Here is a 20770-nt window from a genome sequence, read left to right as displayed (position 1 = left end):
TAACCAAAATCCGATCTTGTACGTGGTCTCCGCTTGGTCTGGTTTGTATCCGTCATAACTCCGGAGACAAACAGCGAGGAATGGTTTGGCCAGCCACCAACTCGTTTGCCAAAGCGACTTTAATAGCTGCTCTCAAACAACACTATCACCAATGGTGGTTTACAGGCTATGCTGTTAAGCGGACAATCAGTCGTTTTTGGCAAGGCGTACGGGAAAATACACACCTCTGTTATCCCATAAACATAATACACAGCATCGGTAAGGCTGCCTTGTTGGGGAGATGTAGTTTGGGTAAGGTGCTGTCACTGGAGTTAGGCGATGTGACTGGGTTATCACACGGATTCCGAAAAGCAGCTTAGACGATACGATCCACTGCGCTCCATGTCCCCACATAAACGACGACATTCTGAGTTTTTAAATAGTGGAATATATATTTGTAAATACGTGTTTTAAATAATGTTTATTGTATTTATGTTACAATGTGTGATTGTTATACTCTTTATTTGTGTATACTGTATATACTTATATGGCTATTCGATTCCATTGATACGACACATGCATCCAACAGTGGAAAGTGTGATTCTAATACGACGAGTGGGATTCGAATTATTGTAATTCGATTCTAATCCTGCATATCCTACCCCCGGTTGGCATATTAACTTACCATACGTACAACCACAGTGTGATTCTAATTAGCTCAGTCCGATTCTAATGATTAGTATGCGATTATAATCCCATACCTCCAATTATGTGGTTCTGAACTATAACAGTTAATCGTATTTTAAAGCGTAACAATGGATAGTTTGTAGTTCATATGTTATAATATTATATTTCACTATGTTAGAGTTTAACATGTGAGAGTTTACAATGTCAGAGTTGATCAAATGCGACGATCAAGAGCGTCAATCTTGATCGACGCAGAAGCAAATACAGCAGCAGCAACATTACATTTCGAGGGCGACGCAGCTACTTCTGATTCTGCTGCTTCCGCTGCTCAGATATTTGTTGCCAGGCCCTGCTCTTGCGGGACCCCACACGTCTTTGGAAATGATTGAGATGAAGATGTCTGAGCTGATAATTAATTTAATAAAGAGTACTTTGTTTGTGTGTAGGTCTTTGTCATCGGGGATCAGCGAACACTGCTTGTGAATGAACTCGCACACCTTTATGACCGACATTGTTCTAATTTTGGTTGATCGAGACGAACAAGGCACGTGCCATGTCCAGACAAATTGATATTAACAATATTGTCCTTAAATATAATGCTAACACTGGATTAACGTTAACACTAGATTAAACATGCACATTTTTAACCCTGCCTAGCAATTATGACTAACGATTCGCATTTGCACATAACATATATTCAAGCACAGTAAAATGCGCATACGAACATATTGTTACTAGAATAATTTTAATGCGATTCTAACCCTGCAAACCCCCACAGTTCGCATATCCGTCCACCGTTTCGATTGAACGTATACTTTACAAACATATGAGCGATTAAAATGCTTCTAATGACATTCTCATACCGTAACTATTATACATACATATGCGCAGAGTGTGATTCTAATACGATCACGTTGTAATTCTAATACTTGCAATGAGATTATAATACCGTACCTCTGTTTTTGCTGTTATAAATGATTAAACTAGTTTATAGTAGTTTCATGTTTTGTGTTATCGTTTATAGTGTTACAGTTCACGTGTCATAGCGTACAGGATTCCCTGTATACTTGATGATTAGGGACCGTAACGTTGTGAATCGATTTATAATGGGGCCTTTTCCCCTCCACGAACACATGTTAATGGGGAGACAGCCAAGATGCTGCCGGTTAAGGGCAGATGTGTGACGAAGATCCTCAACCTGAAACTCGCTTAAAACACGTTGTTGATATGAATAAATAAACGGACACACATTTGTTAAAAAAAACGTTTTTATTCATCTGCAATCATTTTTAAGTCAAAACTCGAACCGAATGTATTATGTCCTATGTTCAAACAGTTACAATACAATACAATGCAAACCATATCCGTTCCAGGAATACCAAAGCGTTAAAGTATCATTCCCCATGATTTCCTTAATAGTTCACCACATTTGTTCACTGTGCGTCTATGTTGAAGTCAAGGCCATATATCCAACGAACGCGTCATCAATGTACATCCTTAAATCGGTTATCTAAAGTCGAATAATACCAACCAAAAAAAGCTATATGCTTGAAAAAACCCGTTTAAAATGTTGAGAAAAGATCTAACTAAAGATGCATTCCAACTTTAGCTCAACAGGAAGACTTAAACACTACAATATTGTCCGGAATTGAATCATATCACAACCACTGCTCATCACGCCACTTCGGCAAGTAATCCGATAACATTACAAACCACCATTGTGCACGTCATTAAACTCTCACAAAAACTGTAAAACTAAAACGGTCAAAATTACACACAAGTTATCGATACGGCTTTAAAGGTATAACCACCTGACGTAATATTTGTTCAGTCATCCCTGACTCTCGGTTTGATCGTCGAGCCACTCCATTACATCCATCCATCTCTCGGGATCCAACTGCATGGGATCGAAGGCGGAAAATTCTTCAGGACTCATTGCAGCACCTTGAACTTCAGCTTTTGATTTCAGTTTCCTATCATTGTGGACCTTCTGATGCGTGTTAAGATTTGACGACTGTGAAAATGCCTTCCCACACACAGAGCACAGGAATGGCTTCTCGCCCGAGTGTGTTCTCTGGTGACTCTGAAGATGTGATGAGTTTGTAAATGTCTTCCCACACACAGGGCACAGGAATGGCTTCTCGCCCGTGTGTGTTCTCTGATGAGTTTGAAGAGTTGACGACTGTGCAAATGTCTTCCCACACACAGAGCAAAGGAATGGCTTCTCACCAGTGTGTGTTCTCTCGTGACTCTGAAGATGTGACGAGTGTGCAAATGTCTTCCCACACACAGGGCACAGGAACGGCTTCTCGCCCGTGTGTGTTCTCTGGTGTCTCTGAAGATGTGATGGCCATGAAAAGGACTTCCCACACACAGAGCAATTGAATGGCTTCTTGCCTCCGTGTGCGTGGGGCTGTGGAGAGCGTATCTGCTCCATGTGAGCGTAGTAACAGCAGCGGTGTTATCGAGTCAAAAGTACGCTATCGGTCGCAAGGATGTTTAGCGTTGAGTTTTGGATTTTGTTAACTGCTAAAACAAGAACGACACTCGCGTCTAACCGAGACGCAAACAAATCCCCTAAATTTGACGACGAACACGTTTAAGAGTTTATCCGCGAAAATAGACACTTACTTGGAGATTGACGGTATATCAATGTCTGAAACCCGTCTGAAGATGTCGCCACGAACTCTCCGACGCAAAGTCGCCTAACTGTCGTCACAGCAATTGTGCTCGCCAGGCTGCGTTGTCTCGCGGTTGAAGGGCGATCAGCAGAGCGACGAGTCGAGCGTCCAACCTCATCAAGTTCCCTCTCGAAATGGCATTGAGCTCTGCTCCTGAGCCGCCTTATAACTCCCCCCCTAGGATCCAATCCTTTGCCTTTCAGGATATTTGCATTCGATTGTTAATTTTGGAAGGTACAATCCGCATGTCTATTAACATACCGAAGAGTAATGTGCCCATTGTGCTTCATGCATGAATATGTAAGTGCATCTCAGTGTGTAATTGTGCGCTTATTTTGAATAAATGGGAAGAGCGCTGAAAAAACACGTTCCCCATGCCCTCCATTGTCCTCGATTTAAAGTGAATGCAGCCCCGTGGCGTTGGTAAAAACCGCCGAGCTTCGGGAGTGAGCACTTACAGACGCGTAGTGACCACACTTGCAATACAATCACTCTAACATCGGTAACCAAAATCCGATCTGGTACGTGGTCTCCGCTTGGTCTGGTTGGTATCCGTCATAACTCCGGAGACAAACAGCGAGGCATGGTTTGGCCAGCCACCACCTCGTTTGCCGCAGCGACTTTAATAGCTGCTCTCAAACAATACTATCACCAATGGTTGTTTACAGGCTAGGCTGTTAAGCGAACAATCAGTCGTTTCGGGATTCGAATAATTGTAATTCGATTCTTATCCTGCATATCCTACCTCTGGTTCGCATATTCACTTACCATACGTACGACCACAGTGTGAGAGATAAGCATGATGTTAATGTAAGAAATAAGCATGTAACCGTAGAATAGGAGGAGAGCGGCCTCCTCGACGAGGGAGTGCAACCCAACGGGTGCAATCCAAAGGGCATGAGAGCATGATTTATAATAGTAAATGTTTGAGTTTAACATGTGAGAGTTTACAATGTCAGAGTTGATCAAATGCGACGATCAAGGGCGTCAATCGGGTGCGATTGATCAAAGTCTTTAATCAAAGGCGTCATTCCATCACGGACCACCACCTCGCTGCGTATATAACTTCAGAAGAAGCAACAACAGCAGCAATAACAGCAGCAACAACACATTTCGATGGGGACGCTGCTACTTCTGATTCTGCTGCTTCTGCTGCCCGGCTATTTGTAGCCGGGCACTGCTCTCGCGGGACCGCACACGTCTTTGGAAATGATTGCGATGATCACGTCTGAACTGAGAATTAAGTGACTAAATATTACTTTGTTTAACCATAACTGTATGTAGGTTAGTGTCATCATGGCTCAGCGAATACTACTCATGAATGAACTCACACTGTTTAATGACAGAAATTGTAATCATTTTGGCTGCCCGTGTAGGACAAGTCGCCTTCCTTGTCTAGACGCATTCTAAACACAACACTGTACTTAAATATGTTGCTAAAATAACGTCTACACCCAATTAAACATGCAGTTCCACCTCGGCCATGAGCAACCCACAGCACGCCCAGAGGGAGGAGACCACGAGGGAGACGGCCTCAACTTGAAGAGAAAGTTGACAAACTCACGGATGCCATCACCCAGCTGCTGCAACGCCTGTCGGATGAGACGCTGCGCCCCGCGGCACCAACCAGGCGAGTAAAGGAAGAGCTGAGCCCGAATCGGAAGCCGCCACCCGAACATCAGCAGCAGTAGATAGCGTGATTCTAATAGGACCACGTTGTTATTATAATTTTGATGCGAATCTAAACCGCGCACCTCCCAGGTTACATTTACAACTCCCGATGTGCATCTACATATAACATACATTCTAGCTCAGTGTAATTCTAATACGACCATAGTGTTATTCAAATCATTTTAATCCGATCCTAATCCTGCACCCCCCGGTTCGCATGTCCAACGGACGTAAATATTACATACATACGAGCACAGTTCGCTTGCACGTACCCTATTATACATACATATGCGCAGAGTGTGATTCTAATACGATCACATTGTGATTCTAATACTTTTAATGATATTCTAATATTGATTTGAAGCTTTTATGACTGCAGCAATCCATACTTTTTGGTTCTTTCGATAAAGTCACGTAGGTAGAATTGAAGCAAAATAAATCACGACGTTTCGGAGGCAACACAAGCGCCTTCAGGTGAAAATCGCGATATCCGCGATGTCTGCTGCAGACATCGTTTCGGGTGCGCTTGTGTTGCGTCCGAGGCGTCGTGGTTTATTTTGTTTTATTTCTACCTATGTAGGGGTGTTACGGAGGGGCTGTTATAGAATGGGATCAGATAGTAAAGAAACACAGTGGGCGTGGCTATGTCGGTGCACGGGAAGGTGCTCCCAGCGACGTCCGCATCGGGCAGCCTGGGGGGCTGACTCGGAGCTGGGATCCCCCGGGGCCCCACCCCTCAGCGGGGGTTTTGGTATAAAAGGGGATGAGCCGGAGGGCTGAGGAAAAGATGTTGAAGCTGACCAGTGAAGGCTGAAGATCGTCGTAGATAGAGCCTTGGACTCCCCTGGATCGCCGCCCTTATCAGGGCCGAACAGGATCGAGCCAGCGGCGTGGTCCCGAGAGCCAGAGCCGGTGCTCTTGTAAGAGCTGGTCTGGGACTCCGGGTACCGTGAGCCCGACTTACCAGTGTCGGGCTAGCTAGCCTCCCCTAGCCCGTTAGTGGAGGACCCAGAGGTAGGCTAGGCGTAACAAGAGAGTGTATCCCCAGTTAGACGGGTGAGGGGACCGATACCCCCTCCAGTGTTGTATGTCAGTGCTGTACTGTACCGACACGGAATACATACGTGTGCCTCCAAACCCCGGCGTCCAGTCTCCTGGAACATTATTACACCTACGTGACTTTACCGAAAGAACCAAAGAGTATAAAATTTCTAATACTGTCCCTCCGCTTATGGTGTTAAAAATTACGTATTAAAAAACTATTTTATAGTCGTCTAATGTTGATTTTGCTTCTGGAGAATGTTATATTTGAATCTCATTCAAATTTTTGGAATCATTCCGTCGTCCTTTTCGAATCACACGATGCTCGTAGGTATGTAACATGTATGCATGTAACATGTATGCATGTAACATGTATGTATGCAATATGGACGTGCCAACCAACAACAGTTGATGTTGCTGCTGTTGCTGCTGTTGTTGCTGCTGTTGTTGCTGCTGTTGCTGCTGCTGCTGTTGCAGCTGCTGCTGCTGTTGCTGCTGCTGCTGTTGCAGCTGCTGCAGTTGCTGCTGCTGCTGTTACTGCTGCAGTTGCTGCTGCTGTTGCTGCTGTTGCTGCTGTTGTTGCTGCTGTTGCTGCTGCAGTTGTTGCTGCTGTTGTTGCTGCTGTTGCTGCTGTTGCTGCAGTTGTTGCTGCTGCTGTTGCTGCTGTTGCTGCTGCTGTTGCTGCTGCTGTTGCAGCTGCTGCAGCTGCTGCAGCTGCTGCTGTTGCTGCTGTTGCTGCTGCTGTTGCAGCTGCTGCTGCAGTTGCTGCTGTTGCTGCTACTGTTGTTGCTGCTGTTGTTGCTGCTGTTGCTGCTGTTGTTGCTGTTGCTGCTGCTGTTGCTGCTGCTGCTGTTGTTGCTGTTGCTGCTCAATATTATTCAGTCCCAGTGGTGTTCCGTGATGGGATAACAAACTTTCATCAAATATTTTTATCAAACGAGTCATTACAATTGTAACTATTCATAATTGCAGGGGCTTATGTTGGGGTTGTGCGATTATAATTTATATATACATACTGAATATTGTTATTTGATGCTATTTATGGAACATTCATCCAGCAGTGGACAGCTTGATCCTAATACCACCAAAGTGTTATTCAAATAATTTGAATCCCATCCTGATCCTGCACCTTCCATTTCACATATCCCACCCTTGGTTGGCACGTCCATATTACATACATACATGTTACATGCATACATACTGTGTGTTCTCTGGTGACTCTGAAGATGTGATGAGTTTGTAAATGTCTTCCCACACACAGGGCACAGGAATGGCTTCTCGCCCGTGTGTGTTCTCTGATGAGTTTGAAGAGTTGACGACTGTGCAAATGTCTTCCCACACACAGAGCAAAGGAATGGCTTCTCACCAGTGTGTGTTCTCTCGTGACTCTGAAGATGTGACGAGTGTGCAAATGTCTTCCCACACACAGGGCACAGGAACGGCTTCTCGCCCGTGTGTGTTCTCTGGTGTCTCTGAAGATGTGATGGCCATGAAAATGTCTTCTCACACACAGAGCAATTGAATGGCTTCTTGCCTCCGTGTGCGTGGGGCTGTGGAGAGCGTATCTGCTCCATGTGAGCGTAGTAACAGCAGCGGTGTTATCGAGTCAAAAGTACGCTATCGGTCGCAAGGATGTTTAGCGTTGAGTTTTGGATTTTGTTAACTGCTAAAACAAGAACGACACTCGCGTCTAACCGAGACGCAAACAAATCCCCTAAATTTGACGACGAACACGTTTAAGAGTTTATCCGCGAAAATAGACACTTACTTGGAGATTGACGGTATATCGATGTCTGAAACCCGTCTGAAGATGTCGCCACGAACTCTCCGACGCAAAGTCGCCTAACTGTCGTCACAGCAATTGTGCTCGCCAGGCTGCGTTGTCTCGCGGTTGAAGGGCGATCAGCAGAGCGACGAGTCGAGCGTCCAACCTCATCAAGTTCCCTCTCGAAATGGCATTGAGCTCTGCTCCTGAGCCGCCTTATAACTCCCCCCCTAGGATCCAATCCTTTGCCTTTCAGGATATTTGCATTCGATTGTTAATTTTGGAAGGCACAATCCACATGTATATTAACATACCGAAGGGTAATGTGCCCATTGTGCTTCATGCATGAATATGTAAGTGCATCTCAGTGTGTAATTGTGCGCTTATTTTGAATAAATGGGATTAGCGCTGGAAAAACACGTTCCCATGCCCTCCATTGTCCTCGATTTAAAGTGAATGCAGCCCCGTGGCGTTGCCAAAAATCGTCGAGCTTCGGGAGTGAGCACATACAGACGCGTAGTGACCACACTTGCAACACAATCACTCTAACATCAGTAACCAAAATCCGATCTTGTACGTGGTCTCCGCTTGGTCTGGTTTGTATCCGTCATAACTCCGGAGACAAACAGCGAGGAATGGTTTGGCCAGCCACCAACTCGTTTGCCAAAGCGACTTTAATAGCTGCTCTCAAACAACACTATCACCAATGGTGGTTTACAGGCTATGCTGTTAAGCGGACAATCAGTCGTTTTTGGCAAGGCGTACGGGAAAATACACACCTCTGTTATCCCATAAACATAATACACAGCATCGGTAAGGCTGCCTTGTTGGGGAGATGTAGTTTGGGTAAGGTGCTGTCACTGGAGTTAGGCGATGTGACTGGGTTATCACACGGATTCCGAAAAGCAGCTTAGACGATACGATCCACTGCGCTCCATGTCCCCACATAAACGACGACATTCTGAGTTTTTAAATAGTGGAATATATATTTGTAAATACGTGTTTTAAATAATGTTTATTGTATTTATGTTACAATGTGTGATTGTTATACTCTTTATTTGTGTATACTGTATATACTTATATGGCTATTCGATTCCATTGATACGACACATGCATCCAACAGTGGAAAGTGTGATTCTAATACGACGAGTGGGATTCGAATTATTGTAATTCGATTCTAATCCTGCATATCCTACCCCCGGTTGGCATATTAACTTACCATACGTACAACCACAGTGTGATTCTAATTAGCTCAGTCCGATTCTAATGATTAGTATGCGATTATAATCCCATACCTCCAATTATGTGGTTCTGCACTATAACAGTTAATCGTATTTTAAAGCGTAACAATGGATAGTTTGTAGTTCATATGTTATAATATTATATTTCACTATGTTAGAGTTTAACATGTGAGAGTTTACAATGTCAGAGTTGATCAAATGCGACGATCAAGAGCGTCAATCTTGATCGACGCAGAAGCAAATACAGCAGCAGCAACATTACATTTCGAGGGCGACGCAGCTACTTCTGATTCTGCTGCTTCCGCTGCTCAGATATTTGTTGCCAGGCCCTGCTCTTGCGGGACCCCACACGTCTTTGGAAATGATTGAGATGAAGATGTCTGAGCTGATAATTAATTTAATAAAGAGTACTTTGTTTGTGTGTAGGTCTTTGTCATCGGGGATCAGCGAACACTGCTTGTGAATGAACTCGCACACCTTTATGACCGACATTGTTCTAATTTTGGTTGATCGAGACGAACAAGGCACGTGCCATGTCCAGACAAATTGATATTAACAATATTGTCCTTAAATATAATGCTAACACTGGATTAACGTTAACACTAGATTAAACATGCACATTTTTAACCCTGCCTAGCAATTATGACTAACGATTCGCATTTGCACATAACATATATTCAAGCACAGTAAAATGCGCATACGAACATATTGTTACTAGAATAATTTTAATGCGATTCTAACCCTGCAAACCCCCACAGTTCGCATATCCGTCCACCGTTTCGATTGAACGTATACTTTACAAACATATGAGCGATTAAAATGCTTCTAATGACATTCTCATACCGTAACTATTATACATACATATGCGCAGAGTGTGATTCTAATACGATCACGTTGTAATTCTAATACTTGCAATGAGATTATAATACCGTACCTCTGTTTTTGCTGTTATAAATGATTAAACTAGTTTATAGTAGTTTCATGTTTTGTGTTATCGTTTATAGTGTTACAGTTCACGTGTCATAGCGTACAGGATTCCCTGTATACTTGATGATTAGGGACCGTAACGTTGTGAATCGATTTATAATGGGGCCTTTTCCCCTCCACGAACACATGTTAATGGGGAGACAGCCAAGATGCTGCCGGTTAAGGGCAGATGTGTGACGAAGATCCTCAACCTGAAACTCGCTTAAAACACGTTGTTGATATGAATAAATAAACGGACACACATTTGTTAAAAAAAACGTTTTTATTCATCTGCAATCATTTTTAAGTCAAAACTCGAACCGAATGTATTATGTCCTATGTTCAAACAGTTACAATACAATACAATGCAAACCATATCCGTTCCAGGAATACCAAAGCGTTAAAGTATCATTCCCCATGATTTCCTTAATAGTTCACCACATTTGTTCACTGTGCGTCTATGTTGAAGTCAAGGCCATATATCCAACGAACGCGTCATCAATGTACATCCTTAAATCGGTTATCTAAAGTCGAATAATACCAACCAAAAAAAGCTATATGCTTGAAAAAACCCGTTTAAAATGTTGAGAAAAGATCTAACTAAAGATGCATTCCAACTTTAGCTCAACAGGAAGACTTAAACACTACAATATTGTCCGGAATTGAATCATATCACAACCACTGCTCATCACGCCACTTCGGCAAGTAATCCGATAACATTACAAACCACCATTGTGCACGTCATTAAACTCTCACAAAAACTGTAAAACTAAAACGGTCAAAATTACACACAAGTTATCGATACGGCTTTAAAGGTATAACCACCTGACGTAATATTTGTTCAGTCATCCCTGACTCTCGGTTTGATCGTCGAGCCACTCCATTACATCCATCCATCTCTCGGGATCCAACTGCATGGGATCGAAGGCGGAAAATTCTTCAGGACTCATTGCAGCACCTTGAACTTCAGCTTTTGATTTCAGTTTCCTATCATTGTGGACCTTCTGATGCGTGTTAAGATTTGACGACTGTGAAAATGCCTTCCCACACACAGAGCACAGGAATGGCTTCTCGCCCGAGTGTGTTCTCTGGTGACTCTGAAGATGTGATGAGTTTGTAAATGTCTTCCCACACACAGGGCACAGGAATGGCTTCTCGCCCGTGTGTGTTCTCTGATGAGTTTGAAGAGTTGACGACTGTGCAAATGTCTTCCCACACACAGAGCAAAGGAATGGCTTCTCACCAGTGTGTGTTCTCTCGTGACTCTGAAGATGTGACGAGTGTGCAAATGTCTTCCCACACACAGGGCACAGGAACGGCTTCTCGCCCGTGTGTGTTCTCTGGTGTCTCTGAAGATGTGATGGCCATGAAAAGGACTTCCCACACACAGAGCAATTGAATGGCTTCTTGCCTCCGTGTGCGTGGGGCTGTGGAGAGCGTATCTGCTCCATGTGAGCGTAGTAACAGCAGCGGTGTTATCGAGTCAAAAGTACGCTATCGGTCGCAAGGATGTTTAGCGTTGAGTTTTGGATTTTGTTAACTGCTAAAACAAGAACGACACTCGCGTCTAACCGAGACGCAAACAAATCCCCTAAATTTGACGACGAACACGTTTAAGAGTTTATCCGCGAAAATAGACACTTACTTGGAGATTGACGGTATATCGATGTCTGAAACCCGTCTGAAGATGTCGCCACGAACTCTCCGACGCAAAGTCGCCTAACTGTCGTCACAGCAATTGTGCTCGCCAGGCTGCGTTGTCTCGCGGTTGAAGGGCGATCAGCAGAGCGACGAGTCGAGCGTCCAACCTCATCAAGTTCCCTCTCGAAATGGCATTGAGCTCTGCTCCTGAGCCGCCTTATAACTCCCCCCCTAGGATCCAATCCTTTGCCTTTCAGGATATTTGCATTCGATTGTTAATTTTGGAAGGTACAATCCGCATGTCTATTAACATACCGAAGAGTAATGTGCCCATTGTGCTTCATGCATGAATATGTAAGTGCATCTCAGTGTGTAATTGTGCGCTTATTTTGAATAAATGGGAAGAGCGCTGAAAAAACACGTTCCCCATGCCCTCCATTGTCCTCGATTTAAAGTGAATGCAGCCCCGTGGCGTTGGTAAAAACCGCCGAGCTTCGGGAGTGAGCACTTACAGACGCGTAGTGACCACACTTGCAATACAATCACTCTAACATCGGTAACCAAAATCCGATCTGGTACGTGGTCTCCGCTTGGTCTGGTTGGTATCCGTCATAACTCCGGAGACAAACAGCGAGGCATGGTTTGGCCAGCCACCACCTCGTTTGCCGCAGCGACTTTAATAGCTGCTCTCAAACAATACTATCACCAATGGTTGTTTACAGGCTAGGCTGTTAAGCGAACAATCAGTCGTTTCGGGATTCGAATAATTGTAATTCGATTCTTATCCTGCATATCCTACCTCTGGTTCGCATATTCACTTACCATACGTACGACCACAGTGTGAGAGATAAGCATGATGTTAATGTAAGAAATAAGCATGTAACCGTAGAATAGGAGGAGAGCGGCCTCCTCGACGAGGGAGTGCAACCCAACGGGTGCAATCCAAAGGGCATGAGAGCATGATTTATAATAGTAAATGTTTGAGTTTAACATGTGAGAGTTTACAATGTCAGAGTTGATCAAATGCGACGATCAAGGGCGTCAATCGGGTGCGATTGATCAAAGTCTTTAATCAAAGGCGTCATTCCATCACGGACCACCACCTCGCTGCGTATATAACTTCAGAAGAAGCAACAACAGCAGCAATAACAGCAGCAACAACACATTTCGATGGGGACGCTGCTACTTCTGATTCTGCTGCTTCTGCTGCCCGGCTATTTGTAGCCGGGCACTGCTCTCGCGGGACCGCACACGTCTTTGGAAATGATTGCGATGATCACGTCTGAACTGAGAATTAAGTGACTAAATATTACTTTGTTTAACCATAACTGTATGTAGGTTAGTGTCATCATGGCTCAGCGAATACTACTCATGAATGAACTCACACTGTTTAATGACAGAAATTGTAATCATTTTGGCTGCCCGTGTAGGACAAGTCGCCTTCCTTGTCTAGACGCATTCTAAACACAACACTGTACTTAAATATGTTGCTAAAATAACGTCTACACCCAATTAAACATGCAGTTCCACCTCGGCCATGAGCAACCCACAGCACGCCCAGAGGGAGGAGACCACGAGGGAGACGGCCTCAACTTGAAGAGAAAGTTGACAAACTCACGGATGCCATCACCCAGCTGCTGCAACGCCTGTCGGATGAGACGCTGCGCCCCGCGGCACCAACCAGGCGAGTAAAGGAAGAGCTGAGCCCGAATCGGAAGCCGCCACCCGAACATCAGCAGCAGTAGATAGCGTGATTCTAATAGGACCACGTTGTTATTATAATTTTGATGCGAATCTAAACCGCGCACCTCCCAGGTTACATTTACAACTCCCGATGTGCATCTACATATAACATACATTCTAGCTCAGTGTAATTCTAATACGACCATAGTGTTATTCAAATCATTTTAATCCGATCCTAATCCTGCACCCCCCGGTTCGCATGTCCAACGGACGTAAATATTACATACATACGAGCACAGTTCGCTTGCACGTACCCTATTATACATACATATGCGCAGAGTGTGATTCTAATACGATCACATTGTGATTCTAATACTTTTAATGATATTCTAATATTGATTTGAAGCTTTTATGACTGCAGCAATCCATACTTTTTGGTTCTTTCGATAAAGTCACGTAGGTAGAATTGAAGCAAAATAAATCACGACGTTTCGGAGGCAACACAAGCGCCTTCAGGTGAAAATCGCGATATCCGCGATGTCTGCTGCAGACATCGTTTCGGGTGCGCTTGTGTTGCGTCCGAGGCGTCGTGGTTTATTTTGTTTTATTTCTACCTATGTAGGGGTGTTACGGAGGGGCTGTTATAGAATGGGATCAGATAGTAAAGAAACACAGTGGGCGTGGCTATGTCGGTGCACGGGAAGGTGCTCCCAGCGACGTCCGCATCGGGCAGCCTGGGGGGCTGACTCGGAGCTGGGATCCCCCGGGGCCCCACCCCTCAGCGGGGGTTTTGGTATAAAAGGGGATGAGCCGGAGGGCTGAGGAAAAGATGTTGAAGCTGACCAGTGAAGGCTGAAGATCGTCGTAGATAGAGCCTTGGACTCCCCTGGATCGCCGCCCTTATCAGGGCCGAACAGGATCGAGCCAGCGGCGTGGTCCCGAGAGCCAGAGCCGGTGCTCTTGTAAGAGCTGGTCTGGGACTCCGGGTACCGTGAGCCCGACTTACCAGTGTCGGGCTAGCTAGCCTCCCCTAGCCCGTTAGTGGAGGACCCAGAGGTAGGCTAGGCGTAACAAGAGAGTGTATCCCCAGTTAGACGGGTGAGGGGACCGATACCCCCTCCAGTGTTGTATGTCAGTGCTGTACTGTACCGACACGGAATACATACGTGTGCCTCCAAACCCCGGCGTCCAGTCTCCTGGAACATTATTACACCTACGTGACTTTACCGAAAGAACCAAAGAGTATAAAATTTCTAATACTGTCCCTCCGCTTATGGTGTTAAAAATTACGTATTAAAAAACTATTTTATAGTCGTCTAATGTTGATTTTGCTTCTGGAGAATGTTATATTTGAATCTCATTCAAATTTTTGGAATCATTCCGTCGTCCTTTTCGAATCACACGATGCTCGTAGGTATGTAACATGTATGCATGTAACATGTATGCATGTAACATGTATGTATGCAATATGGACGTGCCAACCAACAACAGTTGATGTTGCTGCTGTTGCTGCTGTTGTTGCTGCTGTTGTTGCTGCTGTTGCTGCTGCTGCTGTTGCAGCTGCTGCTGCTGTTGCTGCTGCTGCTGTTGCAGCTGCTGCAGTTGCTGCTGCTGCTGTTACTGCTGCAGTTGCTGCTGCTGTTGCTGCTGTTGCTGCTGTTGTTGCTGCTGTTGCTGCTGCAGTTGTTGCTGCTGTTGTTGCTGCTGTTGCTGCTGTTGCTGCAGTTGTTGCTGCTGCTGTTGCTGCTGTTGCTGCTGCTGTTGCTGCTGCTGTTGCAGCTGCTGCAGCTGCTGCAGCTGCTGCTGTTGCTGCTGTTGCTGCTGCTGTTGCAGCTGCTGCTGCAGTTGCTGCTGTTGCTGCTACTGTTGTTGCTGCTGTTGTTGCTGCTGTTGCTGCTGTTGTTGCTGTTGCTGCTGCTGTTGCTGCTGCTGCTGTTGTTGCTGTTGCTGCTCAATATTATTCAGTCCCAGTGGTGTTCCGTGATGGGATAACAAACTTTCATCAAATATTTTTATCAAACGAGTCATTACAATTGTAACTATTCATAATTGCAGGGGCTTATGTTGGGGTTGTGCGATTATAATTTATATATACATACTGAATATTGTTATTTGATGCTATTTATGGAACATTCATCCAGCAGTGGACAGCTTGATCCTAATACCACCAAAGTGTTATTCAAATAATTTGAATCCCATCCTGATCCTGCACCTTCCATTTCACATATCCCACCCTTGGTTGGCACGTCCATATTACATACATACATGTTACATGCATACATACTACATACATACATATTACATTCATGCATATTACATACAGACATGTTACATACTCACGAGCATTGTGTGATTCTTAGAGGACCACGGTGTGAAGCTAAGAATTCGAATGAGATTCGAATATCACACTTCAATGTACGGTGTTCTAATCTGTAACACTAATTTATGATGTTATTTTATAGCGTTATAATGTATAGCTCATAGCTTATATTGTTAAAGTTCACAACATTATAGTTTACTATAACACTAGTTTGTAGTGTTATTTTAAAGCGTTACAATGTATAGCTCATAGTTTAAAGGTTATATTGTTAGAGTTTATAATGTTAGAGTATGCAATGTGAGTTTACAATTTGAGAGTTTGTGGACGTGCCCTGTTCTCGTGGGACCCGACACGGATTTGTAAATAATTGCTATGATCATGTCTGAGCTGGGATGAGCGACGAATGTTTACTTTGATTAATCATAACTGTGTGTAGGTTAGTGCCATCGGGGCTTAGTGAATACTACTCATGAATGAACTCATACTTCTTTCGGATAGAAATTGAAATCATGTTGGTAGAACAAGTCGCCTGCCTTTTCTAGACGAATTGTTATCTTCAAGTGCGTCCGTAAATATACTGCTAAAATACACAGCATAGGGAAGGTTGCTTTGTTGGGGAGATGTAGTTTGGGTAAGGCGCTGTGACCGGTTGATGACACGGATTCTGAAACAATGGAGTTAAACACTCGCTGCTTGGCCCCGTCGACAGCAGCGAAGGCTGTCATATACCGCCCCATTTACGAGTTGGCTGTATGATGTGTATAGTTGAAGGTGCTAGGTGTTGTTTTCTTCTAACAGCAACTAACGTGCGTGTGTTGCCTGTTTTTACGATCTGTCCATTGATGTTGTTCTTTTTATTGCGGCATTTTTTGTTGAGTTCTGTCACTTGAGTGTTGCAGTTTGTTTAAGAATTCGTCACGTGAGCGTGGTGTTTTGTTTGTGGGAATTTCTCTTTGTCACAATTTGTGATTGTTATAATGATTGTAACGATTCATAATCTCATGAATTTATAATGGGTTTGTGCGTGTAACATGTTATTGCTAGGAACATTATAAAATAAAGAACGGACGAACATTTGTTAAAAATAAGTTTTTATTCATCTGCAATCATTTTAACGTCAAAACTCGAAGAGAATATTTATTTTGTCATATGTTCACACATTTCCAAGAATCGCCGAGCTTCGGGAGTGAGCACATACAGACGCGTAGAGACCACACTTGCAATATAATCACTCTAACATCAGTAACCAAAATCCGATCTGGTACATGGTCTCCGCTTGGTCTGGATTGTATCTGTCATCACTCCGGAGACAAACACGAGGCATGGTTTGGCCAGCCACCACCTCGTTTGCCAAAACGACTTTAATAGCTGCTCTCAAACAACAATGTCACCAATAGTGGTTCATGGGCTAGGGTGTTAAGCGGACAATTAGTCGTTTTGGGCAAGGCGTATGAGATAATACACACCTCTGTTATCCCATGAACACAATACACAGCATCGGGAAGGCTGACTTGTTGCGGAGATGTAGTTTGGGGAAGGCGCTATGACTGGAGTTCGGCGATGTGACTGGGTGATCACACGGATTCCGAAACACAGCGGAGACGATACAGTCCACTGCACTCCATCTCCCCACATGGACCTCGACATTCTCAGTTTAAAAAAAATGAACATGTATTTTAAAAATAAGTTTTTGAAATCATGTGTATTGTTTATATGTAAAAATGTGTGATTGTTATATTCTTTGCTTGTGTGTATGTGTCGGGGTCGCTGGCCCCCGAAGTCCCTCCATGCTCCGTGCGTGTGGCAGGGGCCCCGCCCGACGGCTCCCCTCCCTGGTCCGTCCCTCCGCGAGCTCGTGTGAGAGGCATAGCTCGCCGCCCGCTCTCGTTCACCTGCAAACGCTGCGTTGTCTCTCCACGGCTCACGCGCTATTAAACGGGGGTCAGGGGTCGGAGGGCGAACGACGCTGCCCTCACACTGCGCGAGTCCCGGCGGCGACAGACGGAGCGGGGACCTGCGGGCGCACCGACCCCTTCCCCCACACTACGAGCGCACACACCTGCACACACGCGACACCCACTCGTGCGCCGCTCTACGCAGCGCTCACTCACGTGGCGAACTACTGTGTACACACGCGCACCCACACACGCCACTCCGCGCACTCCAACTCAACTCACGTTATGATCGCGCACCTGTATCACACACGGAGTGAACCCACGCGACACCCGCTCTCGCGCCGCTCTGCGCAGCGCTCCCCCGAGGCGAGCCGCAGCACTACACTCACCCCTGACTACTCGCGTTATGATCGCGCACCTGTATCGCGCACGGGGCGGACGCACGCACCCACACGCAGCTCCCCACGCGACACACTGCTCAACAAGATCACGCGAGACCACGCTTCGCTATTGATGATTTATTATCTGCTACTCGCGAATTGATGCTAAGTCAGTGAGTCGACGAGGCTGGCCCACGCCTGCGCGCTCAAGCGTAATATCCCAACCATCCGTGACTATGCGCAAGAGCCCCTGCGGTCCCGCTACTCATGCTGTCCCGTCCCTCCCCTGCTTGCCCCGTCGACACGTGGGTGGTGTGTGTGGGGGATGCGCTTCAACCGCGGTGGCCGAATGCCCCTCGCCGCGGCCACACCATCTTAAGGCAGGTCGCAGCGCCGCGGTGCAACGTAGCGTCGGGGGAGGCCGTCCAATTCCCTGATCGCCGGAAACCGTGAGAGTTAATCCCGATATGGGTTTCTCAGATAAAAACCGGTCAATCAGGTGACCTTCCCTTCCAGCTCTATGGGGGGGGGGGAGGAATGCGTGCGGGTGTGTTCATGTGAGGTGAGGTGAGGGGGACGATGGGTTGGCTCCGTTGCTTGGTGGTGGCGAGGTCGGGGATGGGGCGCCTGCTGAACGGCTTCGTGGCGGCGGCATCACATAATCAACGTACATTAGGCATGCGAATTAAGTGAACCCATTGTCCTTGTACTTCCTGTCGATTGTGTGTACTAAAATAGCCGTGCCAACGGTAATCCTAATTGAAGAATAGTGACCGGAATAGACATGCTTTAGTAACGAATTGTCATGTTCTGTTTAAGTGACAAACCTTACTATTTTCATGTGGCGGGTTTAACAAAATATATTTTTTACTTACGCAATTTAACCCCAAAAACCTGTTCGATTGAACATATACTATACATATTTATTAGCAGAGTGCTATTCAAATACTTCTAATGAGATTTTAATACCGTACCTCCGTTAATGGTGTAATAAATTATTAAACCAGTTTATAGTAGTTTAATGTTTAGTGCTATCGTTTATAATGTTACAGTTGACATGTTATAGAGTACAGGTGATCTCCAGTATACTTCGGGATTAGGGACCAGAATGCTGCGAAACGATTTATAACGGGGCCATTCGCGTCTAGGAACATGTTAATGGGGAGACAGCCAAGATGCTGCTCGTTAAGGGCAGACTTGTGTGACGGAGTTTAGCGAATACTACCGAATAATTAGCTCACACTCATTTATGACAAGATTTGTCGTAATTTTGGTTCATTACGGAGAACAAGACACCTGCTATGTTGACGAATTCTTAGTACATATAGTGTACTTACCTATATTGCTAAAATATCGTTAACACTAGAATAAACTCTTAGCCATCCCATCACGTTGCTTCAAATATGCTCTAGGTTGAGTGTCCTGATGTGGTCTGAAGCATTTACTGTGATTAAATTGAAGCATTCAAAGCGGTCCACAACCCTGAATTGTGCAGCTTGGAATAATGGAGGAATTCGCATTATTTTTTTTTTGTTTTTTTGAACCTGAGGCCATAATTAGGAGGTACATCACAAGCGAAAGCGATAGTATTTGCCAAGAATATCTTCATTAATCGAGAACGAAAGTAAGAAGTTCGAAGGCTGTCAAATACCGCACCATTTACGAGTTGGTTCTTTGGGGCTGTACAATGCGTCGAGTTGAAGGTGCTAGGTGTTTTCTTCTTCTAACAGCTACTAACGTGCGTGTGATGACTGTTTTTAGGATTTGTCCATTGTTGTTGGTTTTTTTTTAGGCTTTTTTCTTGAGTTCTGTCACTTGAGTGTTGCAGTTTGAGAATTCGTCTAGTGACAGTGGTGTTTTGCTAAGTATTACATATAAATATTCCGTATTTTGAAATATAATTTAATTTCGGGTTTGTCTATGGCAGTATATAGTGCGGGGTAGATCCGTGTGATGTAAGAAAAAGTTTAGCTGGAGGCATATTAAAAAAAGAAAAATTGCGGCCTAGAATTGTAATGTATGACTTACTGTTGGTAGCTCAGCTTATTGGAGAGTATATTTAGCATATTGATAATATTGATGTAGTTTATATTTTAGTTTTTTACGTGGTGGTATGGCAGCTGCAGCTCCTTATTATTTAAATTCCTTCCCTTTATTACTGCTAACCCCAATTCCTCCCTTTCTTCCTGCTAATCCTACATAATGCACTGGCATAATATGACTTTGAGACCCCCCCCCCACCTCCTACACATTCCACAAGTAGTGACTAATCCCCTATCTGCATTTGCCATAAATATTCTAAATTCATCTGTTGATATGCAAATTCCCTTGTCAAGGCGCCCTTCCCCCTCCAGCTTAAATATACGCTGCCAAGCTTGGTGGTGTTCATTCAGACGCTGTTTTTCCGACAGCCCTGTTCTTCACCTGAGGACGGCTGCCTGCGTTGTGGCCGAAACGTCTTGATAATTTTTTTATTCTGTTTTATTTGTATTATTTTATTATTTCCCTTCTACGTAACTTTACCGAAAGAACCAAGAAGATAACCTACACACAGTTATGGTTAAACAAAGTAATATTTAGTCACTTAATTCCTAGTTCAGACGTGATCATCGCAATCATTTCCAGCCCGGCCACAAACAGCCGGGAAGCAGAAGCAGCAGAATCAGAAGTAGCTGCGTCGCCCTCGAAATGTGATGTTGCTGCTTCTGTTGCTGTTATATACGCAGGGAGGTGGTGTTCCATGATGGGATTACGCCTTTGATCAAAGACTCTGATCAAACGCTCTAACATAGTGAAACATAATATTATAACCTATGAACG

The 20770-nt window shown here is 44.7% G+C and overlaps 2 protein-coding genes across 2 annotated transcripts in view; one reads left to right on the top strand and one right to left on the bottom strand.

Annotated features, from left to right (window-relative positions):
* The window catches only part of LOC144953339 (uncharacterized), a 43840-nt gene that overhangs the window by 6092 nt on the left and 16978 nt on the right, over positions 1–20770 (top strand). The window lies entirely within an intron of this gene.
* The window catches only part of LOC144953320 (uncharacterized), a 32988-nt gene that overhangs the window by 3290 nt on the left and 8928 nt on the right, over positions 1–20770 (bottom strand). Inside the window, exons 3-7 of the mRNA XM_078883886.1 lie at positions 13223–13372; positions 11033–11437; positions 7261–7588; positions 4394–4396; positions 2654–3063 (exon numbers count right to left, since the gene is read on the bottom strand). Coding sequence (XP_078740012.1) covers positions 2654–3063; positions 4394–4396; positions 7261–7588; positions 11033–11437; positions 13223–13372 — 1296 coding nt within the window. The remainder of the gene's footprint in view (positions 1–2653; positions 3064–4393; positions 4397–7260; positions 7589–11032; positions 11438–13222; positions 13373–20770) is intronic.

This window comes from Lampetra fluviatilis, chromosome 74 (genome assembly GCF_964198595.1).
Source record: "Lampetra fluviatilis chromosome 74, kcLamFluv1.1, whole genome shotgun sequence".
NCBI classification, from domain to species: domain Eukaryota; kingdom Metazoa; phylum Chordata; class Hyperoartia; order Petromyzontiformes; family Petromyzontidae; genus Lampetra; species Lampetra fluviatilis.
Note: the sequence above shows the minus strand (reverse complement) of the source record. Positions and strands in the feature narration are given on the sequence as shown.